Below are 23,008 nucleotides of genomic sequence, written 5' to 3' on the forward strand. Positions count from 1 at the left end.
AATGGTGCTCCCTGAGGAAGGCTACAAAGATCAGGAGTGCTTGGTACCATGTGAGTTCCTCCCCCAAAGTCAGGGTTGCTCATCTCACAGCTCTGGGTAGAGAGGACCTAGCTGGGAGGTAGGATATTGCTTTTGACCCACTAGGATCTTCAGAGTCTCAAAGAGAATTTCTGTATTTTCCCAGGCACTGTGTACAACAGGCTGGCAATGCTTTCATCTTTGGTAGTCCTTTAGCATTTATGCACTTAGGATGGAAAACACAGAATTAAATAATTGAATATTCTATCTGGAAACTAACTTGGGGCGTAGTACAACTGGCATGAAATAGATGTTCAATAGTGTTGATCAACTAAATGAGGATCTGGCCATTGGAGGCGTTCTGGAAACAGCATCTTAGTAGTTCTTTTACCAGCTAGCCAATCATTTTCACAAGAACAATGTGAAAATAAGCACAATGAAAGCCCTGAGAGTGTCATGGGTCCTTTGGAAATTGTCCAGAACTACCAGAACTTTAACGACTTCAGTGAGAGGATTATTCCAGATGGATGTGCAAAATGTTAAAGCCTCTACCAACATACCATTGACATAGAGAGTAACAGAACTCCTGTTCCTTCCAGCCACAAAGGTATATTCGCCTGCATCGCTGTGTCTTGTCTCAGAAATAAACATCCGGTGGATTCTTCTCTCCACGACATATTGGTAGCGTTCTTGAACTTGGAAATTGATCTCAATGCCATCTTTATACCAGTGGGCATCTACATCATCTTCATTGACCTCAAACTCAACCATAGCCCGTTGCTTCTCAATAACCTGTTGGCGAAATAACATAAAAACAGAACAAATCAAAACAAAGCAACTAAGGCTCTGGTTTTTCTCTCGGCTAATCTAATTTTTAAAACTATTTGAAGAACATGCAAAACTATAGATTAGGGCATAATAAATTTGCTGGTGATAACATTCCAAAATTTTCTGCCTATTCATAGACAAATGATATTCAAACTTCTTTCATAGAACATGCTTATATTCGCACTAAAGAGCAAGACTCCCCAAAGGGACACTAATTTGATGTTTAGATGTTTCTTAATTAATGATGCCAGAAATAATGGCATCTTACATGTGGAGGCTTTAAATTATTTATGGAGCTCTTTTAGATTGCTATTAAATTTGGCATTATGTAGTTAAAAACAACTTCGTGGGCTAGAGAAGAAAAATGTTTAAGCAGGAAAACTGAAATACAGAAATGGGAAATAGTGGCTGGAAGATATATCTAGCTTAGCTGATTCCTTGATAAATGTCTTTTTCTTTCTTTTCTTTCTTTTTTTTTTTTGCTATGATTTAAGGCCCCTAAAGGCTGATTTTTCTTTGACTTATATGCAAGATGAGGAAGCTATTCAAATGGTGTTTCTTGACACATTCCACCAATTTTATTCTTCAAGGAGACTGGCACACATGCTCTTCAAATGTAGTAGAGAACAAAGGTGTTTACTCAGCTTTCCTGGTAGGAAGCCAACACCGATTCCAGAAATGTTCTCAGCCACGAAGTCCCTGCACATGCCTGTCTCTCCATGGACAAAGGCCCTCTGAGAGCGCCATCTTATTCTAAACATCTTTAATGCTAATCGTGAGTATCACAATTCAAACTTTCATTCTCTTTTTAGTTTTTTTTTTTTTTTTTAGTTATTTATTTGTGGGGTGGGGATGCTTGGCAAGTAGCCATGTATTAGATAGTGAAATTTCTACATCTGCTTTGATGAAAGTATTCCAACAGCTGCTATGGACACACTGATTCCTTAAGTGAGTGGAAACTGTGACTAAACTGATGTCAGCAGAAAAGTCTCTGCCAGCACAGATGAGCTGATTAATCCCTTAAACGAATATGTGGTTAGAAAATGCGAAAGTCCGTAATCAAAACATTAAACTGGAATTCAGCCCAGTGATGATTTTTCAAAACATTCAGCATGTAGACCCTACCTGAACCTCCTTTTTAATACTTCGGATGCGAACATCTCTGCCCTCTACAAATAGGTTAGCACTCGACATGTTTCCGCCTGCTACCACTGTGTACTTTCCCGCGTCAGACATTCGTGTGGATGGAATGAGAAGGCGGTGAACATATTTCTCCTTCTGGATCTTTATTCTGTGGGTGATATAGAAATAGGAGTTTAATGTATGATGATCTACAAGAAGTGGATGTTCTGGAACACAGCAAGCTAAGCACAACGGACCTGTCTGCAATTTGCAGTTCCTGGCCATCTTTCATCCACTGGACAGTGATGTCAGGTTCAGAAACTTCACATTCAAACACAGCCCGCTTCTTCTCAAGGACTTTAATGTCCTTAATGTGTTTCCTGAATTCTATGTGACGAGCTGCAAGACAACATATAAAAAATTAACTGTGTGATTGAGATACAACTTGTATGTAAGCACATTCTCTCAGTTTAAAACACAGAAATCAATGGTTCTCATTGCATTTAGACTTGCTCAACACTCGCCAAAGTTTTGTAATGTTCTCTTTTTGCTTAAGAGAAACTACGCATCCTTAGTCATCTCTAAAAACTCGATCTTTTCTCCTCTGAGACCTAGGCAACTGTCAATCCACGTCTCTATAAATGTCTATAATCATTCAGATAAATTCAATAAGGTAACATAGGTCCCATGTGGTTTTTTTTTCATGTAGCATAACATTTTTCAAGGTTAATCCATATTGTATCCTGTATTAGTGATTATTTATTGTGGAAGAATATCTCGTTGCTTTTTTTTCATTTAAAAAATTTTTATTTTATTTTTTTAATTGATTACATTGCATTATGTGACACAGAAGAATATCTCACTGTATAGACATGCTACACTTCATTTATCTACTCATCAGCTGATGCTCCAGTTTGTAGGGCATCCATGAAATCCTACCTTCCACATAAAGAGTGGCTGTAGATGTCGCTTTTCCAGCCACAAAGGTGTAGTCAGCAGCATCCCCAAAGTGGACGTTCCTGATGTTCAGTGAGTGTGTGAGCTTTTTGGTTCTCATTTGGCACCTGTCAGTTGATTTAATTTCCACTCCATTCTTCAACCATTTGTAAGAGATGCCTTCATAGTTCACTGTCACCTCAAATGTAATGGTGTCCTTTTCTTCAGCATTGATGTCCTTCAGCATGGATGTAATCATGATTGCTACAGAGAGGGATAGGGAAAGCATGCAAAGGAATTCCATGTCAGCAAGGGGTGGGCTCTAACGAGTACAGGGGGAAAAAAAGCTGAAACTAATTTAGTAATATTATATGATATGATTACAGTTTGGAGATACGAACTTTTAGAACACATTTTTTTTTTCATGTGTCTCTCAGCAGGATGATACCAACAAGGACAGGAGCAGAGGGATCAACTGTTATATGCTACAGCCGCCTCCTTTGTAACCTTTCAATGCTACTCTAAGTAAGAAGTCTCATTCAGATGGAGATGCCTGTGACTAATTCAACATGAACATTTGTAGATGTTTCAGTCAAGGGGTTCTGAGTGGACTAAATGGACAAGAAGTACACGTGTCTAATGTGGAATAACTGAATATTAGATATTTCGTCTTTTCTTTTACTTACGAGTCACTGTGAGGGTGGCGCTGACTTGGTCATTGCCACAGACAAATGTGTATTCTGCTGAGTCCTCTGTGCTGGTGTTCATGATGATCAGCTGGTGGAGTTTTCCTTGCACCACTATCTTGAACTTTTCACTCATCTCAATTTCCACACCATTTTTTAGCCACATGGAAGGGACATTGAAGTGGGACACCTCACATTCAAAAGAGGCAGTCTTGGTCTCAGGCACTTCAATACTTTTCATCGTTTTTGTAATATGCAATGCTTGGGAAAATCAGAGAGCACCTCAGTTAAAATCTTTAATTTTTAAAACTAGATGAAAATAAAACAGATGCATGAATGCCTGGGGGTTGCCCAGGAGAAGCAATATAGAGGCTGCTTAATACTTACTCTCCACAAACAATTTTGCCTTGCACTCCAGTTGCCCCACTACTGCTGTGTATTCCCCAGCATCCGAGGGAGCAATGTTCTGCAGCATCAGTTTGTGGACCTTCCTCTCTGAGATCAGTCTGTGTTTATCACTTGGCTTAATCTCCACATTCTTATGGAACCATTTTACTGGAACCGTGTCATGGGAAACACTGACTTCAAAGGCAACGGTGGTATTCTCCAAGGCAGTCACATCCTTTGGTTTTTTAATGATCTTGACAGCTAACGAGACAAGTTATAACAATTCAGTGATATGGATCCTTACTGGTAAACATGAATTTGCTATTGCTAAAGTCTAAGTCAACTTACTCTCAACATGCAGTCTGGCACTGGCTCCTAGTCTTCCAAGTTTGAAGCCATACACAGACTCATCCACAATGGCACAGTTTTTAATTCTCAGAGTGTAAACTGTTCCTTTGACTGAGATATCATACTTATCATTGGATTTCAGCACAACCCCATTTTTGATCCACTGGACACCTTTGACATCAGGGTGTGTGAGCTCAACACTGAAGATGGCATCCTGTGTCTCTGTCACCGTGAGATTCTTCAGAGTCTTCTTAATTTTGACAGCTGAAGACAAAGTTATGGTATATTATGTAGAAAATGTAGATGACATTATTAAGGACAAGTCATCCTCAATAAGGTCATTGTCCAGCCACAATGCAAAAGAATGGTTAGCAAACAGTTATGTAGTATAATCACTTTTAAAGATACATTGAAACTATACAGGGAAATCGGGAATCAGTTTTGATAATTTTTTAAACTTGATGGGATAAATGTTGCTTGATTATATACTCATAGTTTAGTAGCCTGAGTGGAGAAGAGTGAACAAGGAATAGAGAATCTGAGGGGCTGACTGGCTGCTACACAGAACAAGAGAATTGGCTGCACAGAGACATACCAGCTCTTCCTGAGCTGCTGGTGTGCAGCTCAGAGTGGAGAGATTTACAGACTGTGTGAAAGTAAACTGATGCTATTCAAAGTGGATGTACCACTTTAAACCACTTGACTTTAAAAATGGCAATAATGGTAAGTCTGTTACTGTATCACTGACCTTCAACTTTGAGTTTGGCAGAGGTTTTAGAGGTGGCCACCTTGTAGGTATATTCTCCAATGTCATCTAACTTGGCGGCAGCAATGATGAGCCTCCTTTGGTGGCCATCAGACTCACTTCTGATATTGTTACTCGGTGGCAAATGTTTTCCATCCTTCAACCATTCACCTTCAGAATCTGGATTGGCAACTTCACATTCAAACACAGCTTCCTGGGATTCAGCCACAGTCTGATCTGTGAGTGGCTTAGAGATGGCCCCTCCTTTAGAGTAAGAGAAGCACATGTGTGAAGCCTTTCAAAAATAATTACACAAGAAATTTTTGTATAATTCAATATAATATATATTAAACACAAAACTAGTATTTTGAACATAGTTAAGTGTCTGGTTAGATTATCTTTATCCATATGAAGAAAGTACCATAAAAATTCCTTATTATAAAATTGCATGACTGATAACCACAGAAAAGACTGGAATTAGGGAAAAATTGCAAAGGAAGCGTAACTGTTCAAGTAATCAGGAATAGTACATAACATTAAGTGAGTGGATTCTGACTTAATTCCTTTTTCAGAAGCATTTTCTTTGTTCTTTTAAGCAGTGTTTTATGTGGATATGTTTGATATTTTATTGGTAAGAATTTTCTAAATATCTATAGGATTATATATATATATATATATATATATATATATATATACACACAAAAGATCACTATGTTCACAAACATCTTTTTGTGAAGTATTCTATCTTTATTCCCATTATGCATTAGCAGAAATAGTCACTGGTAAGTTGCTTATCTGTCTATCACTCTTTAAGTTTTGAATTATTCAAGAAAAAAAGCGTAATTTTTGTGTTCTGAGTTTCTCACAGTGTCTAGCTTAAGTTAGGTACTTGGCAAATGTTGGATAAAATCACAATGGGGCTCATAATTCCTTATTTTCACACATTGGAAAACATGTAATTCATATTACATTGATCAAAATGCAGGACTTAAGTTTGTTTTACTATCATTTTCATTGTCAAATCTCTAAGGAAATACAATAAGGTAATCAACTGTGGAAACTTTCATTCCAAATGGGACACACCATTATTATCTGACTTATTTGTACATTAAATATCATGGATAGCACAACTGAACCTGAAAGCCAGAACTCTACTTTTTAAATACTAAAATGTAAGGATGCAAACTAACTAGTTGTGACGTCTAGCTTTCCATTGATAATCGGTTTGTAATTATCTGATTATTCATTTCAAAACTAAAAACTCCTGCTGAGAATGGTCTTTCCTGTACTTTGTGTCATACTCCTCCCCCTAAAATGCACTAATATAGTAAGTTGTATTTAAATGTATTCAACTGCTTCCTCAAAAAAGTATGAAGGAAAGTTGAGAAATAAAGTTTGAAGAAGCAAAAGTGCTTTAAAAAGGTAAAGATATTTAGAGTAGACAAGTTTAAATATATATTCATTCACTAAACATTTATTGATTATTCATTTGTGTAATAAATTCAAAAATATAAAGAATAAGTTTCAGATTACTGTAGACCATACTCAGGTGGAAAGAGCAAATAGGGAATTACACAGGTTTATCATAAAGGCCATGAAACAGGCACACACAAATGATGGGCTTAGGTAGGAGGAGTTTCTACACGAATGGGGAGATTAAGGAAGGCCCTTTGGAGAGGACATTTGAGGTGGTTCTGGAAGAATGTTTGGAATTTAGGGTGATGGGGATAATGCTGAGTGTACTACTGCCTTAGAGATCAGCATAAGCAGAGGTATTGAAGTGGTAAACCGATGGGAATGTGTGGGGAAAGGGACAACAACTTCTGAATGGAAACAACCTCTCCATCCAGGAATTTAGGTCACAGATCACCAACCTGCTACAGTAAGTTTTCCGGATGTCATATTTTCCCCAGCATAAAATGTATATTCCCCTTCGTCGTCCTTCATCATATTTAAAACTGTCAGCTTATATATTTTCCCCTGGGCTTCAATTTTGTATTTAGAACTGGGTTTTATTTCCTTGTCCTTGAAATTCCACACGACATCAATTCCTGAGTGGGACAGCTCAACCTCCAAGACCACATTTTGAGTTTCTGTACAGGTAAGGTCATGCAGACCTCTGATAATCTTAATTTCTGTGGAGGGGGAGAAAAACCAAATATTATTTTTACACCGGGAAAGTACCATGTTCAAAAGGACACATAAGTAGACAGAATAATGCTTACTTTCTACTGAAAGGTTACAGCTGGTTTCAACTCTGCCAACCATGAGCTTGTAAGGGCCTTCATCTGAAGCATGGGTTCGGTTAATCACCAGTCTCTGCTTCGTGCCTTTGACAATGGCGTGCACGCGGTCATCAGGCTTGATTTGTTCATCGTTTAAGTACCATTTTACAGAAGTCACATCGGGCACTGAGACCTTGCATTCAAGCACAGCTTTGGTGCCCTCAACCACATTAACATCTTTTAGAGGTGTTATCACATCAACACCTACAAACACAGACATGCAAGAATTATGAATACAGATTTTAACATGTCTGCTCATGAAAAGCCTTTCTGTCGTTTGAGAGAGTAAATATAACAACTGTGTAAGTAACACTCACTATAGACAGAGACACGTCCAGTGGTGGAGAGCCCCAGGGCTGGAATAGTGAACGAGTAATTCCCAGCATCTTCCTTAGTCATGTCTTCAATGAGAAGCATGTGGGAGTGTTTGTCTATTACAATGTGAACCCTGTCACCAGACTGCACTTCTTGGCCATCTTTCATCCAGACTCCTTCCACGTTTTCCAAGGAGATTTTAACCTCAAGCTGGACAATGTCACCTTCACAGACTTTTTGATCATTGAGTCCTTGTAAAATAGTGATGGGACGGGCTGTGAAATACAGAACAAAAGGTTATGACCACTTTTGTCAATAAGCCACAGAAATGGTCACTTCAGGCTGATAAGAATGGGAAGACATACGTTTCATCTTGAGTTTGCAGGTGGTCTTTTTCCCATCAGCAACAAAGCTGTATTCTCCCTGGTCCTCTTTGGTTACATCTTTGACTGTGAGGTTCTGACGTCCGCGGCGAGAGGTAATTGTGTATTTGCCATTGGATTTAAGCTCCACACCATTATGATACCACTTGCCTTCTATGTTTTCAGGGGATATAATACACTCCAGTTCTCCTGAAAATGATTCTGGAACTTCTATGTCCTCAAGTTCTTTTACAAACTCTACAACTGCACCTGAAGTATAAGAAAAGGAGAAATTACTTTCTCTGGAGATTCATGTATCCAGTCTTAAGATCCAGGCAATACATTGAATTCCTCTTATGTCCCCCAAGCTATCATGGATATTCTTAATATCCACCTGTAGTTAACTGAGGAACAAATTGTCAATAAATATGAGTTATTTCAATTTCTATAAATATTTTAAAAAATGTTGTTCCTTTGCAATACAAATTGCCTATACCTCTGATTAGGAATATAAATTTTTTATTTTTCCCTAAAGTCTCATTCCAAAACAATTCCCTTTATGAAATGAAAGTGGCATCTCTACTTTTATACTGATATGCTTTACATTAACAATGAAAGTGGTTTTGTTACCTTCAACAATCAGTTTAGCTGTTGTTTTGACATTTTCATCTTCCACGAGTACACAGCTGTAGTCTTCAGCATCAGATGTGTCGATGGTCAGCACAGAGAGGAAGTGAACCTTTCTATCAGAGTGCATTCTGTATTTGTCTCCTTGATGAATCTCCACACCATCTTTGTACCATTTCACTTTGACAAATGGCTCTGAAGTTTCACATTCGAAGGTTGCCATGGTGTCTTTTTCCTTAGCCACAACATCTTGTAATTCCTGTGTGAAATTAATCAATTGCTTGGCTACAAGAAAAAGAAATGAACATTGTATTAAATGTTGTTCACCATTTGAGTAATGGGAAAGACCAACAAAAAGAAACATGAGTGGATATTCCTAGATGCCTAGAGATAGGTCTATCTTGTGGACGATTTTGATTACCTTGGACAAGTAAGAAGGCATGACTGGAGGTTTCCCCAGCTACGTTGAAGGCCTTCACCATGATGCTGGCAGAGTCCTCAGCAGTCACATCTCTTATGACAAGTTCACACACATTGTCTTCAGGCCAGTACCAGTAGATTCGGTCAGAGCGTTCAATTTTTACACCATTTTTGTACCATTCACATTCAGGGTCTGGTTTCCCTACAACTCTGACACGGAAGTGTGCATCAGACCCTTGGCCCACTGTCTGGCTTTGGATTCTTTCAAAGATTTTGGGAGCTTCCATACTAGGACTTAGTTCAATTCTATCAGGTTTAAAAGTTGGAATAGTTATTTTGCCTTCTTCGGCAAGGGCTTTCTTTTCCTCTTCGGTTAACTCTTTGGTCCAGTGCAGAAGTTCATCTTTTGTTTTCTTTAGGAGTTCTTCGTAAGACTCATCCTTCTTTCGAGACTTAAGCTCCACAGCAGTGATGGCTTCGTAATAACCTTCTTCCGTTCTGCGCTTGAATTTACTGCGTAACTCTTCAGACTCCTCAGATACTTTTTCATGAGTAATTCTCTCAGCTCTTTTCAATTTCACTACTTCTTTGGTCTCAGAGGTGTCAACAGGTCTGTCTACTTTTTGTACTTCAAACTGAAGTTTTCCTGATTCATGCACGTGAAACTCAGGCTTTGGTTCAGGGGCTCGCCTGAGGACAGATCTAAAATCTTCCCTCTGTTGAATCTCAAGCTTCACTTTGTGCTCTATTACACCTTCGGGGTTTTCAGCAGTGATCTTGACTTCACCTGTGTCATATGATTTGCAGTCCACGATGTCCAGATAATGAATACCATCATAACGAACTCTGAACCTTTTGCTTTTGCGGATGAGCTGTCCATTAAGGTACCAGTTGAGTTTGGGCTGAGGATAGCCTGTTACTCGGCAGCGGAATCTAGCAGTCTCTCCTTCAAGGACTCTCACTGGCTCTGGGAACAAGACAATGTCTGGCTTTTGTTTTTCTTTTTGATCTGTGGTTACACCTGTCAGTGCACCTTCATGGGCCATTCTCTCTAATTCTTCAATTCTCTGTAAGCCTTTCTTTCCCTCAGGCAATTGAGATTCTTCCACAAGACTTTTCTCATCTTTAACAATAAGGGTGGCAGAAGTATGATCTGTTCCATATTTGTTAGTGGCTCTACAAGTAATAATACCGCTGTCCCTAGAATATGCAACTCCAAAGTCAAGGCTGCAATATCCAAATTCATTGATCATACGGAGCCTGTTGGCTGCTTCAAGTGGCTTTCCATCATGGAGCCATTCTACCACCATCGTAGGATCACCAATTGGTGTCAGTCTGCATTCAAAGTGGGCAGGCCCAATGCGCTTCAGTCTTAAGGAACTGAGTTTTTTCTTGAAAAATGGCTTCTGTTGTTTCTCTTTGTCATAGAGGTCACCCTCTTCCCATTGTTCTTGACCATATCGCAAATGGAGTGGCTCCAGTTCTGGGGCTGCAATCTCCTTGGCTTTATATGTTCCTCGTGGAATGATTAGTTTTCTCTCTGGTTCAGGCTCTGCAAACTCAACTTCAACATTAACTTTGCATCGTGTAGTATCCCTGCCAGCCTTATTAATAGCAGTGGCAGTATACCAGGCTGAATCTTGGCTGACAGTGGAGTCGATTTTAAGAGCAGCTTCACCCTTAGTTCCTTCAATTCTATAAAACGTAGTGGAGGGAAAAAAAATCAATATTGAAATACATTGCTTCCTTAGTTGATAGGTTTGTAGAATAAGCTTTGTTTTATTATTTCCAAAGAAGCTTACCTGATTTTTGGATATTTATGTGGCATAATGATGTCACTATTTTTCAACCACACAATGTCAGGATTGGGATTACCCGTTGCTCTGACTTTCATTTCAAGTCGGGCACCTTCCTTGACATTGACATTTTTCAGTTTTTCCACAAACACTGGTTTTATCTGATGTTCCACGGCTGAGAAAAAAAAAGTCACGGTTTAGAGTGTGGTGAGTTAAGTACCAAATCCCAAGTGATAAATTCATTTATTTATTTATTTTACCTTCCACAGTTAAAGTCACTGAAATTGTAGATTTGCCAGCCCTGTTTTGGGCAACCACAGTCCATTCCCCAGAATCACTGGGTGTGGCAGGGACAATAATCAGCGATTGAGTGCCATCTTCTTTAATGACTATTTTATGGGTGTAGTCATTGACAATTTGCTGGCCTATCGGAAAGTAAGTGAAAAAGTAGATTCAAAAAATATGTAAGAAACATTGGACATACACGTAAGTTTTTTTTTATTGAATGATTCAAGAACAAAACCTTATGATAATTACCATTATGAAACCAGAAGGTTTCCGGCATAGGTCTACCCACAACCTTTAAATCAAATCTGGCACTCTGCCCCTCTAGACATTTGAAAGAAGTGGGTTTTAATACAAAAACAGGCTTGTATAGTCTCTCGAGTTGTGATTCATCTGTCTCCTCCAGCCTGCGTCCAGGGGACATTCGTGCAGGGGACATCCGGGCAGGAGACATCCTGGCAGGAGACATGCGTATGGGAGACCTGCTCACGGAACGTGGGGAAACAGATCTGGAAAAGAGGGGCAAACCAGAGGTTTCTATGAAGTGTAAAAAAATCCAACCAACCTCTCTCCCTCTATCTTATTCACCAATACAACTTCCAAATGTACTCCTCATTGGTAACAGAAGCCAACTCAAGCTGAGATCCACAAAAAACATATTTTTATTGTCATCAAAGCTGTATTCTCCTTATATTTTCAATCTGGTTGGTATCACTCAACACACCCTAGTCCTAAGGCTCAAAATCTTGGAGCAATACTAGCTGCCTTATCCTCCTCATCTGGATTTAACTAGCTAATTTCTTTATTCAACTAACAAAACATCTTAAATGTGAAAACATTCACAGATAATTATACTGTTTAAGCATGAGAGATGGAAAACACAAAAATCATACTAGGAAACAATAAAACAAAATCCTCTCATACACTGCATCTGCACTGGCCAAACTAAAGCAATTACTTTAGGTTCTTAGATCTTCAGTGATCCAATTTTCCACACACTGACAGTAGCCCCTCAATTGCAGGGTTGTTATATAAACTAAGGACAACATATGCATTGGCCAGGTGTTAAGTGAATGAGAACTGTTTTAGTAGCCATCACTCTAGGAAAATGAATGATATGTTACATTAAGGAAGGCTCTTTGCAAGGAAGAATAACAGCAATTCTTAGGATGGCCAAAGGTGAGTCTCCTTGCTTTTTCAGTCTCTTAACTATTTCTCCCCATAGAACAGTAACTTGGTTCTGGGATATTTGAGGTTTTGAAATAATGTATACATGAAACAGCCTGGATTATTACTAGTTTTACCTGATCCTGCTCACTGGCTCTGGTGTGGGTATGTAAGTCGGCGCTCCCAGAGGTGCAGCAGGCTCCACATACAGCTTCCCGGAGCAGATTGCGTTTCCTTTCACATTGCTGGCAAATGCAGTGTAGATTCCTTCATCTTCCGGAAGGACAACAGGTATACGCAGGCTGGCTCTGCCATCTGGTAGAAATTCCATTTGATATCTCTCTCCAGGTTTGATACGCTTGCCGTCTTTGTACCATGCAATCTGTAAAGAATACCATGCTATGTGAATGAAATCCAGATGAAATAGCTCTGTTGTAACTTGCTTGTTTCTCCACTGTGGTATGGAGCTGTGACAAATGCTCACTGCTTACCTTGGGCAATGGATATCCAGACATTTTGCAATGAAAAGTGACACCCATGCCCTCGAGAATCCTGTAGTTCTTGAGTCTTATTTCAAATCCTGATTCAACAGCTTCAGACTCAGAAATGTCCATTGCCATCTTTTCTTCTCCATCTTCTTCAAGAAGTTCTTCTAAGGTAGTCTTTATTATTCTATATTCAATTTCTTTAATGAGTCTCTCTTCAAAGGAAGAAATATGGAATTCCTATGCAGCAAAAATTACAGTTTGTTAAAAAGATATTTTCATTGCTAGAAATTCTTTAAGACTGCTTATGAATTTCTGAACTAAGGACTGGATGCTGTTTTAGATTAAGAGATGAGTGCTGTGGTTGTTTGGAATTTACGTTATAGTCACCTTTGCCAATGAAAGTTGTGTTACCTTGGGCAAAATGTTCTTCTAAGAGGAAGGCTCTGCTTGAGCTGTTCAACACACAGAAAAGGCTATTGGCAATCGTGAACTCGGTTGTGCTGACAGATTCGCCTTTTCCTGAACATTATATACAGTCCTATTTCTAAAGTCATATTTTGCTGTGTATATAAAATACTTCTTTCCTATCACAGATGTCAAATGTCATAAATATTAAGGAAAGCTGTCAGTAGTGAAGTTAGACCTTCTAACATTTGTCTAACTCTGATCCTATCATTTGAGAATGAAAACATCAAACACCATGGGAGGAAAGTATAATTTATATAATGTCTTATTTAGTCATTTTACTTCTGCCCACCTGGTCTTCCACAAAAGTTCTAACCATGACAGTGTCTTTGGCCATCTTCTTCCTAATTAAGGCTTGTTCTTTTTCATACTCTTTTTCATACTCAGAGTATAAAAATCCAGGTGCCATTTCTCCAACTTTGGGTTCTTGAACAAATGCAGTCATTTGTGTCTGGTAAAGCATTTCTTGCTGGGACTTCATCAGTAACTCATAATCAGCTAAGAGTTAAGAAAACAAGTTATTTTTTAATCTCCTTATTACAAGCAATTCATGCCACTATTCACTCAGGCAAGCCCTAGACTAGGGAAAAGCTGATTTAAAAAACCCTAAATCTTTCAAATTTCTATTATCAAAGTACTCAATAAATATTCATTAGTTTGAACTTCAAAACAAACTCCAACTAGCCACTGCTATTGTACAAAAACTTTCCTATCAGCAGCAAGTCCCTCAGGATCTACTCTACAGGTCTTCCTAACTTAATGTGTGTGTGGCTTTCAGCCTTTTTTTTTCAACATGTCCTCAGTCTTATGTGCATGATCTGTTAAATGAGGATGATAACCCAACTTTCTCTCATGTTGTACAGATCAAGTGAGACAGGACATGGGATGGTACTTTAAATGTGAACAGTTAGTAGGTAAGGGTGATTCTTGGATACATTTTGTTTGGCATGAATGCTATTGAATTGTTTTCTGAATCATGAAACATGAAAAATTTGATTTATAGCTTGCATTTAAAATATTGGAGACCAGTAACACTGAGTGTGGTGCCTTCCAGGGCAGAGGTTACTACCTGCTTGAGGCGAGGTACACAGTCTCAGCTCCTCACTGTCTGTGCTCTGTTTCCCTTATCACCTTCCTGAACTGGGAGGACAACTGGAATTAGGATCCCTACATTGTCTCAGGGACAGGCAGGTGCCATCCATCACTAAATAGAAACTATTTCCACCATTTCAATAGGTAAGCATCAGCAATACATGCTCTGTAGACATTTCCTATGAGCCAAAGCCAAAAGACATGAACCAAGCATCACCCCTGGGGTACCACAGTAAGTCTTTGAGCCAACTCTGGTTTCATTTGCTTCCCTGAATTGCAGGTCCTATCATACATCTAAAAAGTGACTTAGGGCTGCACTTACCTTCCTCTAGCAAGGAAGCAGAGGCAGAGGTTTCTCCGTGCTTGTTACGTATAACAATAGTGTATTCTCCAGCATCATCAGCCAAAGTCATAGAAATCACCAGTCTACACTCACCCGTCTGTTTGTTGTAACTCACTTTGTATCTTTACGGAAATAAGCAAAAAAAAAATCATTTATTAGAAACTTATCTGAGTAAAAGAATTACACATTTTTATTGTGAATGAATCTGTGAAATAAAGTTCTAAATATATAATTCAATTTTGCCATAGAATGTGAGATTGCTGATCATTTAGGGATGAACTTAAAGGAGGACCAAAGAAATTAAAAGTGCTCAGTTGAAATAATGTTCATATATTTTTTAAAACAAATAATTGAATACAAAACTGCTAGAGTCACACAAATGGAAATAAGTGGCACTGGTGCTTATGTTGCCAAATAGTGAAATTGTTTAAACAATAAATACTTTGTTTCTTATGTACTTGAAGATCAAATTAATGATCAAAAAAACAAAATCCTTTGTCAGAACTTTGGCACCTCATATTTCTAAGATAAGACCTTGACATTACAAAATACTTATTTCAAAGGCAGAATGCAGAAAAAGGAAAAAAAGAACTAAAAGAGAGAAAGAAGAGGAGAAACAGAGATCTTGCACTTGTTGTCTTTTCCCTCAAATGACCACACAAATTGAGGCAGGGCTGGGCTGCAGCCAAGATTCAGGAACTCCGTCCAGGTCTTCCATGTAGGTGGCAGGAACCCACACACTTTGGACATTGTCTCCTGCATCCCAGATATATTACTAAGGGGTGAATTGGAAATGCAGACTAGCAAGGACTTGAACTGTTACTCTGATCTGGGACGCAGGCACTCTGTGATACAGCCTAACCAGCTGTGCTATAACACCTACTCCAGCACCTATAATTTATTAACCTAAAAATTAGATTGCCTTTTTTTGTATGTTTTTGTTTTTGCCTCAAATTTCAGGAAAGTCAAAGCTAAATGTTACGATCAAATGCAGAACTCTTACTATAAATTTGTATAACTAGTTTTCTTTGGCATTACATAACCCTACTCTTTTCTCTCTTGATTACTTGATTGTTCTGTGCTTTTATTAAGAGTTGCCTCAAATGCCTTAAGGAAGAGATATTATGTGTACATCAAGGTCCACGTGACTTTCCTTGTTTCACTGGCAAAATGAATGAATCATAGTAGAATATAAAGAAACATATCTTCTATCCACTATAGGTAAACATCTTGATTTTTCAAAAAGATTTCATACAAATATGTGTAAGTACCTAAAACCAAGCTATGAAGCATCTACTATAGAAAGTCTATAGTTTTTGGTGCGGCTAGTAAATTCCACTTCTCCCTCATGTTCATATACATATTACATAAATTATAGAGAACTAAATGACTTCATTATCAAGATACCTGTATCCAGTGGTTAGAGGAACCCCTGATTTTTTCCAGTAGACATGGGGTTTGGGGTTGCCGCCAATCTGGCACTCAAACACAACACTTCCACCTTCCACCAGTTTCTGGACTACTGGTTTTGTAATAAAGAATGGTGCTGCAGGTTCTCCGGGCATTGCTTGTTCCTCCATGATACTGGTATCAGTCATGACCACATCTCTTGACTCAACAAAGCTACAAAGAGAATTTCTTTTGATATTAGCTTCTGAGTTGCAATTTGCCAGTTCCACAAAGACAGAAAGTCATAGCTGTATTAGAAAAACAGCTAATTAGCCAAAGAGTGTTTTACCGTTTCTCTTCTGTGGTCATTTTTTCAGCCACAGTTGTTTCCTTTTCAAACTCTTCTGACACTGGAAGAAAGCAAAAGGTTCTCATTGGAGTGAGTTGCACAGTCTGCTCCATTAGAGACTATTGCTTAACAACAGTCCAGTGGGTCCCCTAACATAGCCCCCGATTCTGAAAGAGGATGCTGATAACAGATATGTACAACTGTATGGGGGGGCACTTACCCTGTACAGCCAGGTAGCAGGATGTGCTGACGGTCCCAGCCTCATTCACAGCACTGCATGTGAATCGCCCGCTGTCTTCTGCAAAGGCTTCACGAATCATAAGCCGAGCAATTCCACTCTGGAAGGTTATCTGGAAATCAATGGAACTTTCGATTTGGTAGTCTTCTCTGTACCATGTTACTGTTGGGGATGGGTATCCAGAGATGTGGCATTCCAAGGTGACAGATTCACCTTCTATGACAGTCACATTTTTCAAGCCCTAAAGAAAAAATGAAATATATGCATATTCATTAATCATTCATGCATATGCTATAACAAACATGAGGTTTGAAATCGCACATTCGAATTGCTACAAAATGGCCTTTTAAGCAGGGTTTCAGAAATATTACTAAAGAGGTTTCTTGGAAATTGAAATATTCCTAATTTGAAATCAATGCAATAGTCAATTCCAAGTGCCTAAATAATATTACATAATAATATTGCATATATTTATCTGTGTCTTCCTGTACCTTAAGCTTTTCAAATCCTAATCAAATTAGAAGGTGCAGTAGCAAAGGCCACCTATACAACAAAGTTATGATCTTACCCCCAGTTGGAACCAAGTCATCCTTCCCATGGGTTCTCTTTGTGCTGGGACACTTATCACTTTCTACTTCATTCTATTTATATATATTTTTTATATAGCAAGGCAAAGACTTCAAAGAGATCTGGGTTGGTTTTCGGTAACAATATTGAGAAATAATGTCTTGTACACATCACAAAGTCGTAAAGTCTGTTGGATACTTGAATGATGATTACCACAAAGAATGTCCTTTTTACTAAATAGGGTATGATCTTAAAATTATCATTGATAAACTCCCTATTGCCTTTGTGGGGGGAACTTTGAGCAGCAGATCCTCTCAAACAGATGTTAAAATCATTTGGTCAACTACGGAAAGAATCCAACAGAATCCACTTCACTCACCGAGACTAGGGTTGGTGGAGTCACAGGGATTTCAGCAGGTGCCGGTACTCTTGCTGTTTCTGTTACCTGTAATTTTTAAGAAAGGATATTTCAAGATTCCCATGAGATTGGGAGCAATTTCATAAACTTCTAGCACACACAAAACTGTAAGAGTTAGTTTTGGGAAAAGACCTCTGATTCAACCACAGAACTCAGTATGGTAAAGGAATCAGGGGACCTTGCTGAGTGCTTCTTGACCGGTGCGATCAATGGGAGTGGGTCAAGAGGGTAGCTCACACACCAGTCACCCACCTTGGCTTCCCGCCCATGCAGCACTTCAAAGCGCTCTTCCCTGATGGTGCCGCCAGCCAGGCTCACCCCCACTTCCTTTTTTACTTCAATGCCAGCTTGACTCTTGTATGTCTCCGGGGTGTCGGCAAAGGGGAACTGTGGTGAGGGGGTGGGCTCTGCCCTTACTCTAGTCTCAGCGGGCTTCACTGTAGGAGCCTTCACCGATTTGGTGATCTTCTGAGCAGAGGATGTGGCTGACAACTCTTTTTGTAAAGTGGCAATAGCACTACCAGCTATGGATGCCTAAATGGAAAGGAAGTCCAAAAAGTCATTTCTCTGTCATTGTCATCCAAGTCAACATTCAGAAGTGTTTTCCTACTAGTCCTCCTTACTGCTGTAAGTCTCTCTTTCTCTCTCTCTCTTTTTTTTTTTTTTTTTTGGTCCATTTTTTTAATGCCTTCATTGTTGTTAATGGAGAGTTAAAGATATGTCAATTAGAAAACGCTTGGTAGGGCCCGGCAGCATGGCCTAGCAGCTAAAGTCCTCGCCTTGAACGTGCCAGGATTCCATGTGGGCGCCGGTTCTAATCCCGGCAGCCCCACTTCCCATCCAGCTCCCTGCTTGTGGCCTGGGAAAGCAGTTGAGGACGGCCTAAAACTTTGGGACCCTGCATCCGTGTGGGAGACGGGAAGAGGTTCCAGGTTCCTGGCTTTGAATCGGTGCAGCATTGGCCGTTGCACTCACTTGGGGATGGAAGATCTTCCTCTCTGTCTCTCCTCTCTGTATATCTGACTTTGTAATAAAAATAAATAAATCTTAAAAAAAAGAAAGGAAAATGCCTGGTAATTTGTTAGTTTGCAAGACAGATTTTAAAATATAAAAAGTTGTGTTAAGATGTTTTTATTTTACAGTATAGGTCATAAAAAGACTGAAGATCTAAAGCTCGGTCTAGAATTTTCACTTAGCCATCCCAATTCTGCATTTGAAAATACTGCAGTGAGTATTTCAACATTACAAAATTGCTTAGCAAATTTTATGAGAAATAGTTTGAAGGAGAATGTTAGGATTTTAACTACTGATTTGTGAAAGCTGAAAATGTAGACATTCAGGAAAATATTTGTGAAAGGTTCCATTACTATTTTTATTCCATTAGTATCTATGGTTATTCAGTTTCAGTGATAATTTGAGTCTTTCCTGACCATATACTTGACAAACATGTACGTCACAATTCTTGGAAAGCATAGAAAGTTTGATTTCTGTGTCTTAGAATTGCAATATAAAAAGAGCAACAGTGACTAATTTTGAAGGCTATTACATTTGTCAGCTTTCTAAGATTTTTTTTACCCACATCGCACATGGATTTTCAGTCTCCTGATGACAGAGTTAGTAAGGGGCAGATATAAGAGGCTAATATAGCTCTGAATGTAGTACATGGATTTGAAGTTTCTTAATGTGTGTCAATATTATTGAAAGACATTCCAAGTTGAGTTACCTTGGAATGTCTCACAACATAAGGAAACCCACATTGTGTGATATTCTACCTTTAGAGTTACTAGAACAACAGTAATCCAGACATTTGAGTTTGAGCTATCCCTGAGATGGGAAACAAAGAAGCCTGCATAGAGTTCTGTCTCTTCAAACATGTAAGACACCACCTGCTCTTCCAGGCTCACCTTTATGCACAACTTCAGAACCCAAACCTTAGGAGCATCTGTGTCCACCATGAATGCAAATAGACATTAAAAAGAGGCCCATATTCGCCTACTCCAAAGATACCTCCTATCATGTTTAAAATACTTGTTCCTTTTGACCTGAACGCTTCCTCCCCTGCCCTTTCATTTCTTACCTCATATCCATGTTCTGTCTTAGGAACAGAAATCTTTGAAACGGTAAAGTGAGGGCTTGCTGTGCGGGGACGTTTATCCACATGGACTAATCTTTCACTAGTTACATCGGTAGTTTTCTTGATCTGCATTGAAATAAAACTCAGTGACACCACTATTCACCAACTCTGCCTGCTTTCCACTGCAGAGGGGGAAACATAACAAGTGCAGACTCACCTGTGATGATATGTGCATTCCCATTTGATCAGTAGTTTTGATATGAGTCTCAGAAGGAGCCTGGATCACGACAGGCTTGACTGCTTTCGGGACAACTTGGGGTTCTGAGCTTGGACGTTGGGGATGCTCAGTGACCTTCGTGGCAGAAATGTGCTCCTTGTAGCCATACTCCAGGGTAGTCTGCTGAGCATAGGATTCTTCAGGGTGCCCAGGTTCTCTGGGCTCTCTAACACGGGCCTGATCTACTGCAGCAACAACTGTTGCTACAGCTTCAGCCTTTTTTCCAACGCCCACCTGGAGGCAAGATTTTCAGAATTAATTCATAGTAATGACATAGTCATGCTGAGACATCCCCTAGGCAAATCCTTCTGGAACATCTCCTCATTGCCAGTTAGAACACAAAATGCCTAAAGGCATGATAGATGGGTAGATGACAACTGTGCTATACAGCAATGTTAACATGTCCAGAAATGTACTCAGAAGTGCTTTCTAGAACTTAGTATTTCAATGATTATCATGCTGTATAGACACAGTTTACATCTGCTTCATTATACAAGACATTGCATCACACAGATAACATAATATGTATACAAAATTATAAGACTGAGTATTTCTAGTAAGTTATCCAGATAGTCCATTAATAATTAGAATATCAGACATTTGGAGCTGTTTGACTTCACTGATTATTTTTATTATACTGTCAATCAGTAATTCTCATGCCAGGACAGTGATGGTAGTGATCAAACGATACTCAAATAGCATCACCATACCATCTGTAAAAGTCAGCTGCCACAGTGTTATGTGGTTCCATGCAAATCTGAGCTAACATGAAATTTCATGAACACAGAATGAGCATGTAAATTTACTTATGATTCTCTAGGGACAAGATATGCTCAATCTACTTGAAAGTATCTCTCTTACAATATATGAATGGAAGAACAATGATTAAAATGAAAACATTATTGTGTTTGGATTCAAGACAACAATCTTTAACATTGAAATTCAGGGCCCGCCTGGCGTGGCCTAGCGGCTAAAGTCCTCGCCTTGAACGCCCCGGGATCCCATATGGGCGCTGGTTCTAATCCCGGCAGCTCCACTTCCCATCCAGTTCCCTGCTTGTGGCCTGGGAAAGCAGTCGAGGACGGACCAAAGCTTTGGGACCCTGCACCCACATGGGAGACCCAGAAGAGGTTCCTGGTTCCTGGCATCGGATCGGCGCGCACCGGCCCGTTGCAGCTCACTTGGGGAGTGAAACATCGGATGGAAGATCTTCCTCTCTGTCTCTTCTCCTCTCTGTATATCTGGCTTTCCAATAATAATAAAAAATCTTTAAAAAAAAAATCGAAGTTCAATTTAGTTGCAGTACTACAGGGAGTTAAAGTGCAGATGGAAACAGAAATGTTATTTTCTCATTTCTATGATTCTGATTAGCATAAATGGCAATACAATTTGCAGAATTTCTCCTTTAAAGGAAGCAGACAGTGGAAGCAACTTACACATTGTGATTCTCTGCATTGCTTGGAAATAGCATATCACAAAAATCACATAGCCATGCCCATCCAACGCACTTTAAAAGTAGGGCTAGAATGTTTTAATATTCATTTTTCTTGTCTGCTGCTTTGAACAATTTCAGACTGCACTGGAAAGGTTTTTCAAATCTCTCATGTGTATATCCTTTAAAATTGTTCTCTAAATCGCTTAAAAAATAAATAAGGTTCTTTGCTGAGATACAATTGGGCTTTTTGTGATCATGAGTTTCATCCAGTGTCTCAAGGAAACCACAAACAATCTAATCTGCTTTGAAATGTCATCTTTACTTTAGATTGCATTAAAAAAAAATAGACTCAAGTCTGAGGCAAGCAATACTTGTCCTTTTGTCTTTTAAACATAAGCTTGGATTTAATTTTATAAATGATTTAAAATGTTAACACCCACCGTAGTTAGCATTAATATAATTATGTATTATTTGCTGGTAGAGTGATTATAGTTGTGCCATAAATCATTTGTATTTTCCAACAAGACAGTCACGTTTTAGTTTTGCTGATTTTAACAATGAGAAAACTTAGTTTTAAGGAAATTGTCATGACAAACAAAACTACATCTGAAATATATGTTTTGCTTTTAATTTAAAAACTACCCAAAAAGCTTCATTATGATAGAATACTTTAAATCAAGGATTCAGCTGTATAGCTTTGTTGAATGAATGTATCTAAAAATCTCTGTTCATAAGCTGTTTGGTGGTAATTACAACTGAGTGCTCAACACTGATAACTGTTTTCACATTTTAGTGGGCTCTAATTTCCTTCCTATTTTTCAAACCCAGAGAAGCAGAAAGATGAATTGGACTAAGCAATCCCAATTCACACCAGTTATACGCTTAGAATTAACTTCAATGACACAAAAGAAAAGTGTTATTTAATCTGTATTTTTTTCAAAACCAGAAATGCTAACTATTCTCAGATGGAAGCTATTCATTTCTAATGTTTTGCTGATCAGCTAAGTAATTACAGGGACCACCTGGAGCATAACTGATGTGGGATGAAAAGCTTAACAAGTTGATGATGGAATGGGGTGAAACCATGTTTTTCACCTTCCTGGTTTCAACTTTCATTTCTTCTGGAAAAAGATGTTTTTGTTCCTGCTTAATAGCAAACCCTTCTGTAGTCTTTGGCAATGTGCTTGGTTTAATAAATTTTTGCAATGGTAATAATTACCTTAAGAACAAATATTTTTTTCAGCATTCATCTTTGACTGATATTTGATAACATAAGTAAGGTATTTAAATTTATGTGGTTCAGAACTGAAGCAAAAATTACAAACCATTTTGAATTATATTCCATAGTGGAATTTCTGTCCTCTATGAGAATCCCAAAGGGTCAGATTGTCATTAGACACTAGATTTGGGTAAAGGTTTTCAAATTTCAATTTATGCGTTAGGGGTGATTATCTTGGTGGTTAAGATGTTGGTGGGGAGGGTCCTGTCTTATATTGGAGTGCCTGTATTTGACTCCTAGCTCCGGCTCCTGTCTCCAGCTTCCTGC

At 38.8% G+C, this 23,008-nt stretch overlaps 1 protein-coding gene across 2 annotated transcripts in view; it reads right to left on the reverse strand.

Moving 5' to 3' along the window:
* TTN (titin) overlaps positions 1 to 23,008 on the reverse strand; it is a 266,306-nt gene that overhangs the window by 225,984 nt on the left and 17,314 nt on the right. For both annotated transcript variants that reach the window (XM_058664684.1, XM_004577011.3), the window contains exons 14-41: positions 19,968 to 20,261; positions 19,754 to 19,876; positions 17,929 to 18,210; positions 17,638 to 17,703; positions 16,674 to 16,932; positions 16,454 to 16,514; positions 16,123 to 16,338; positions 14,695 to 14,837; positions 13,573 to 13,778; positions 12,819 to 13,052; positions 12,465 to 12,709; positions 11,413 to 11,669; positions 11,136 to 11,300; positions 10,882 to 11,050; positions 9,081 to 10,774; positions 8,663 to 8,944; positions 8,036 to 8,302; positions 7,673 to 7,945; positions 7,296 to 7,559; positions 6,945 to 7,205; positions 5,074 to 5,334; positions 4,326 to 4,589; positions 3,978 to 4,238; positions 3,591 to 3,851; positions 2,908 to 3,168; positions 2,226 to 2,367; positions 1,972 to 2,137; positions 579 to 810 (exon numbers count right to left, since the gene is read on the reverse strand). In XM_058664684.1, the coding sequence (XP_058520667.1) occupies positions 579 to 810; positions 1,972 to 2,137; positions 2,226 to 2,367; positions 2,908 to 3,168; positions 3,591 to 3,851; positions 3,978 to 4,238; positions 4,326 to 4,589; positions 5,074 to 5,334; positions 6,945 to 7,205; positions 7,296 to 7,559; positions 7,673 to 7,945; positions 8,036 to 8,302; positions 8,663 to 8,944; positions 9,081 to 10,774; positions 10,882 to 11,050; positions 11,136 to 11,300; positions 11,413 to 11,669; positions 12,465 to 12,709; positions 12,819 to 13,052; positions 13,573 to 13,778; positions 14,695 to 14,837; positions 16,123 to 16,338; positions 16,454 to 16,514; positions 16,674 to 16,932; positions 17,638 to 17,703; positions 17,929 to 18,210; positions 19,754 to 19,876; positions 19,968 to 20,261 (7,609 nt within the window). The remainder of the gene's footprint in view (positions 1 to 578; positions 811 to 1,971; positions 2,138 to 2,225; positions 2,368 to 2,907; positions 3,169 to 3,590; positions 3,852 to 3,977; positions 4,239 to 4,325; positions 4,590 to 5,073; positions 5,335 to 6,944; positions 7,206 to 7,295; positions 7,560 to 7,672; positions 7,946 to 8,035; positions 8,303 to 8,662; positions 8,945 to 9,080; positions 10,775 to 10,881; positions 11,051 to 11,135; positions 11,301 to 11,412; positions 11,670 to 12,464; positions 12,710 to 12,818; positions 13,053 to 13,572; positions 13,779 to 14,694; positions 14,838 to 16,122; positions 16,339 to 16,453; positions 16,515 to 16,673; positions 16,933 to 17,637; positions 17,704 to 17,928; positions 18,211 to 19,753; positions 19,877 to 19,967; positions 20,262 to 23,008) is intronic.

The sequence above is a fragment of the Ochotona princeps genome, chromosome 5 (assembly GCF_030435755.1).
Source record: "Ochotona princeps isolate mOchPri1 chromosome 5, mOchPri1.hap1, whole genome shotgun sequence".
Taxonomy (NCBI): Eukaryota; Metazoa; Chordata; class Mammalia; order Lagomorpha; family Ochotonidae; genus Ochotona; species Ochotona princeps.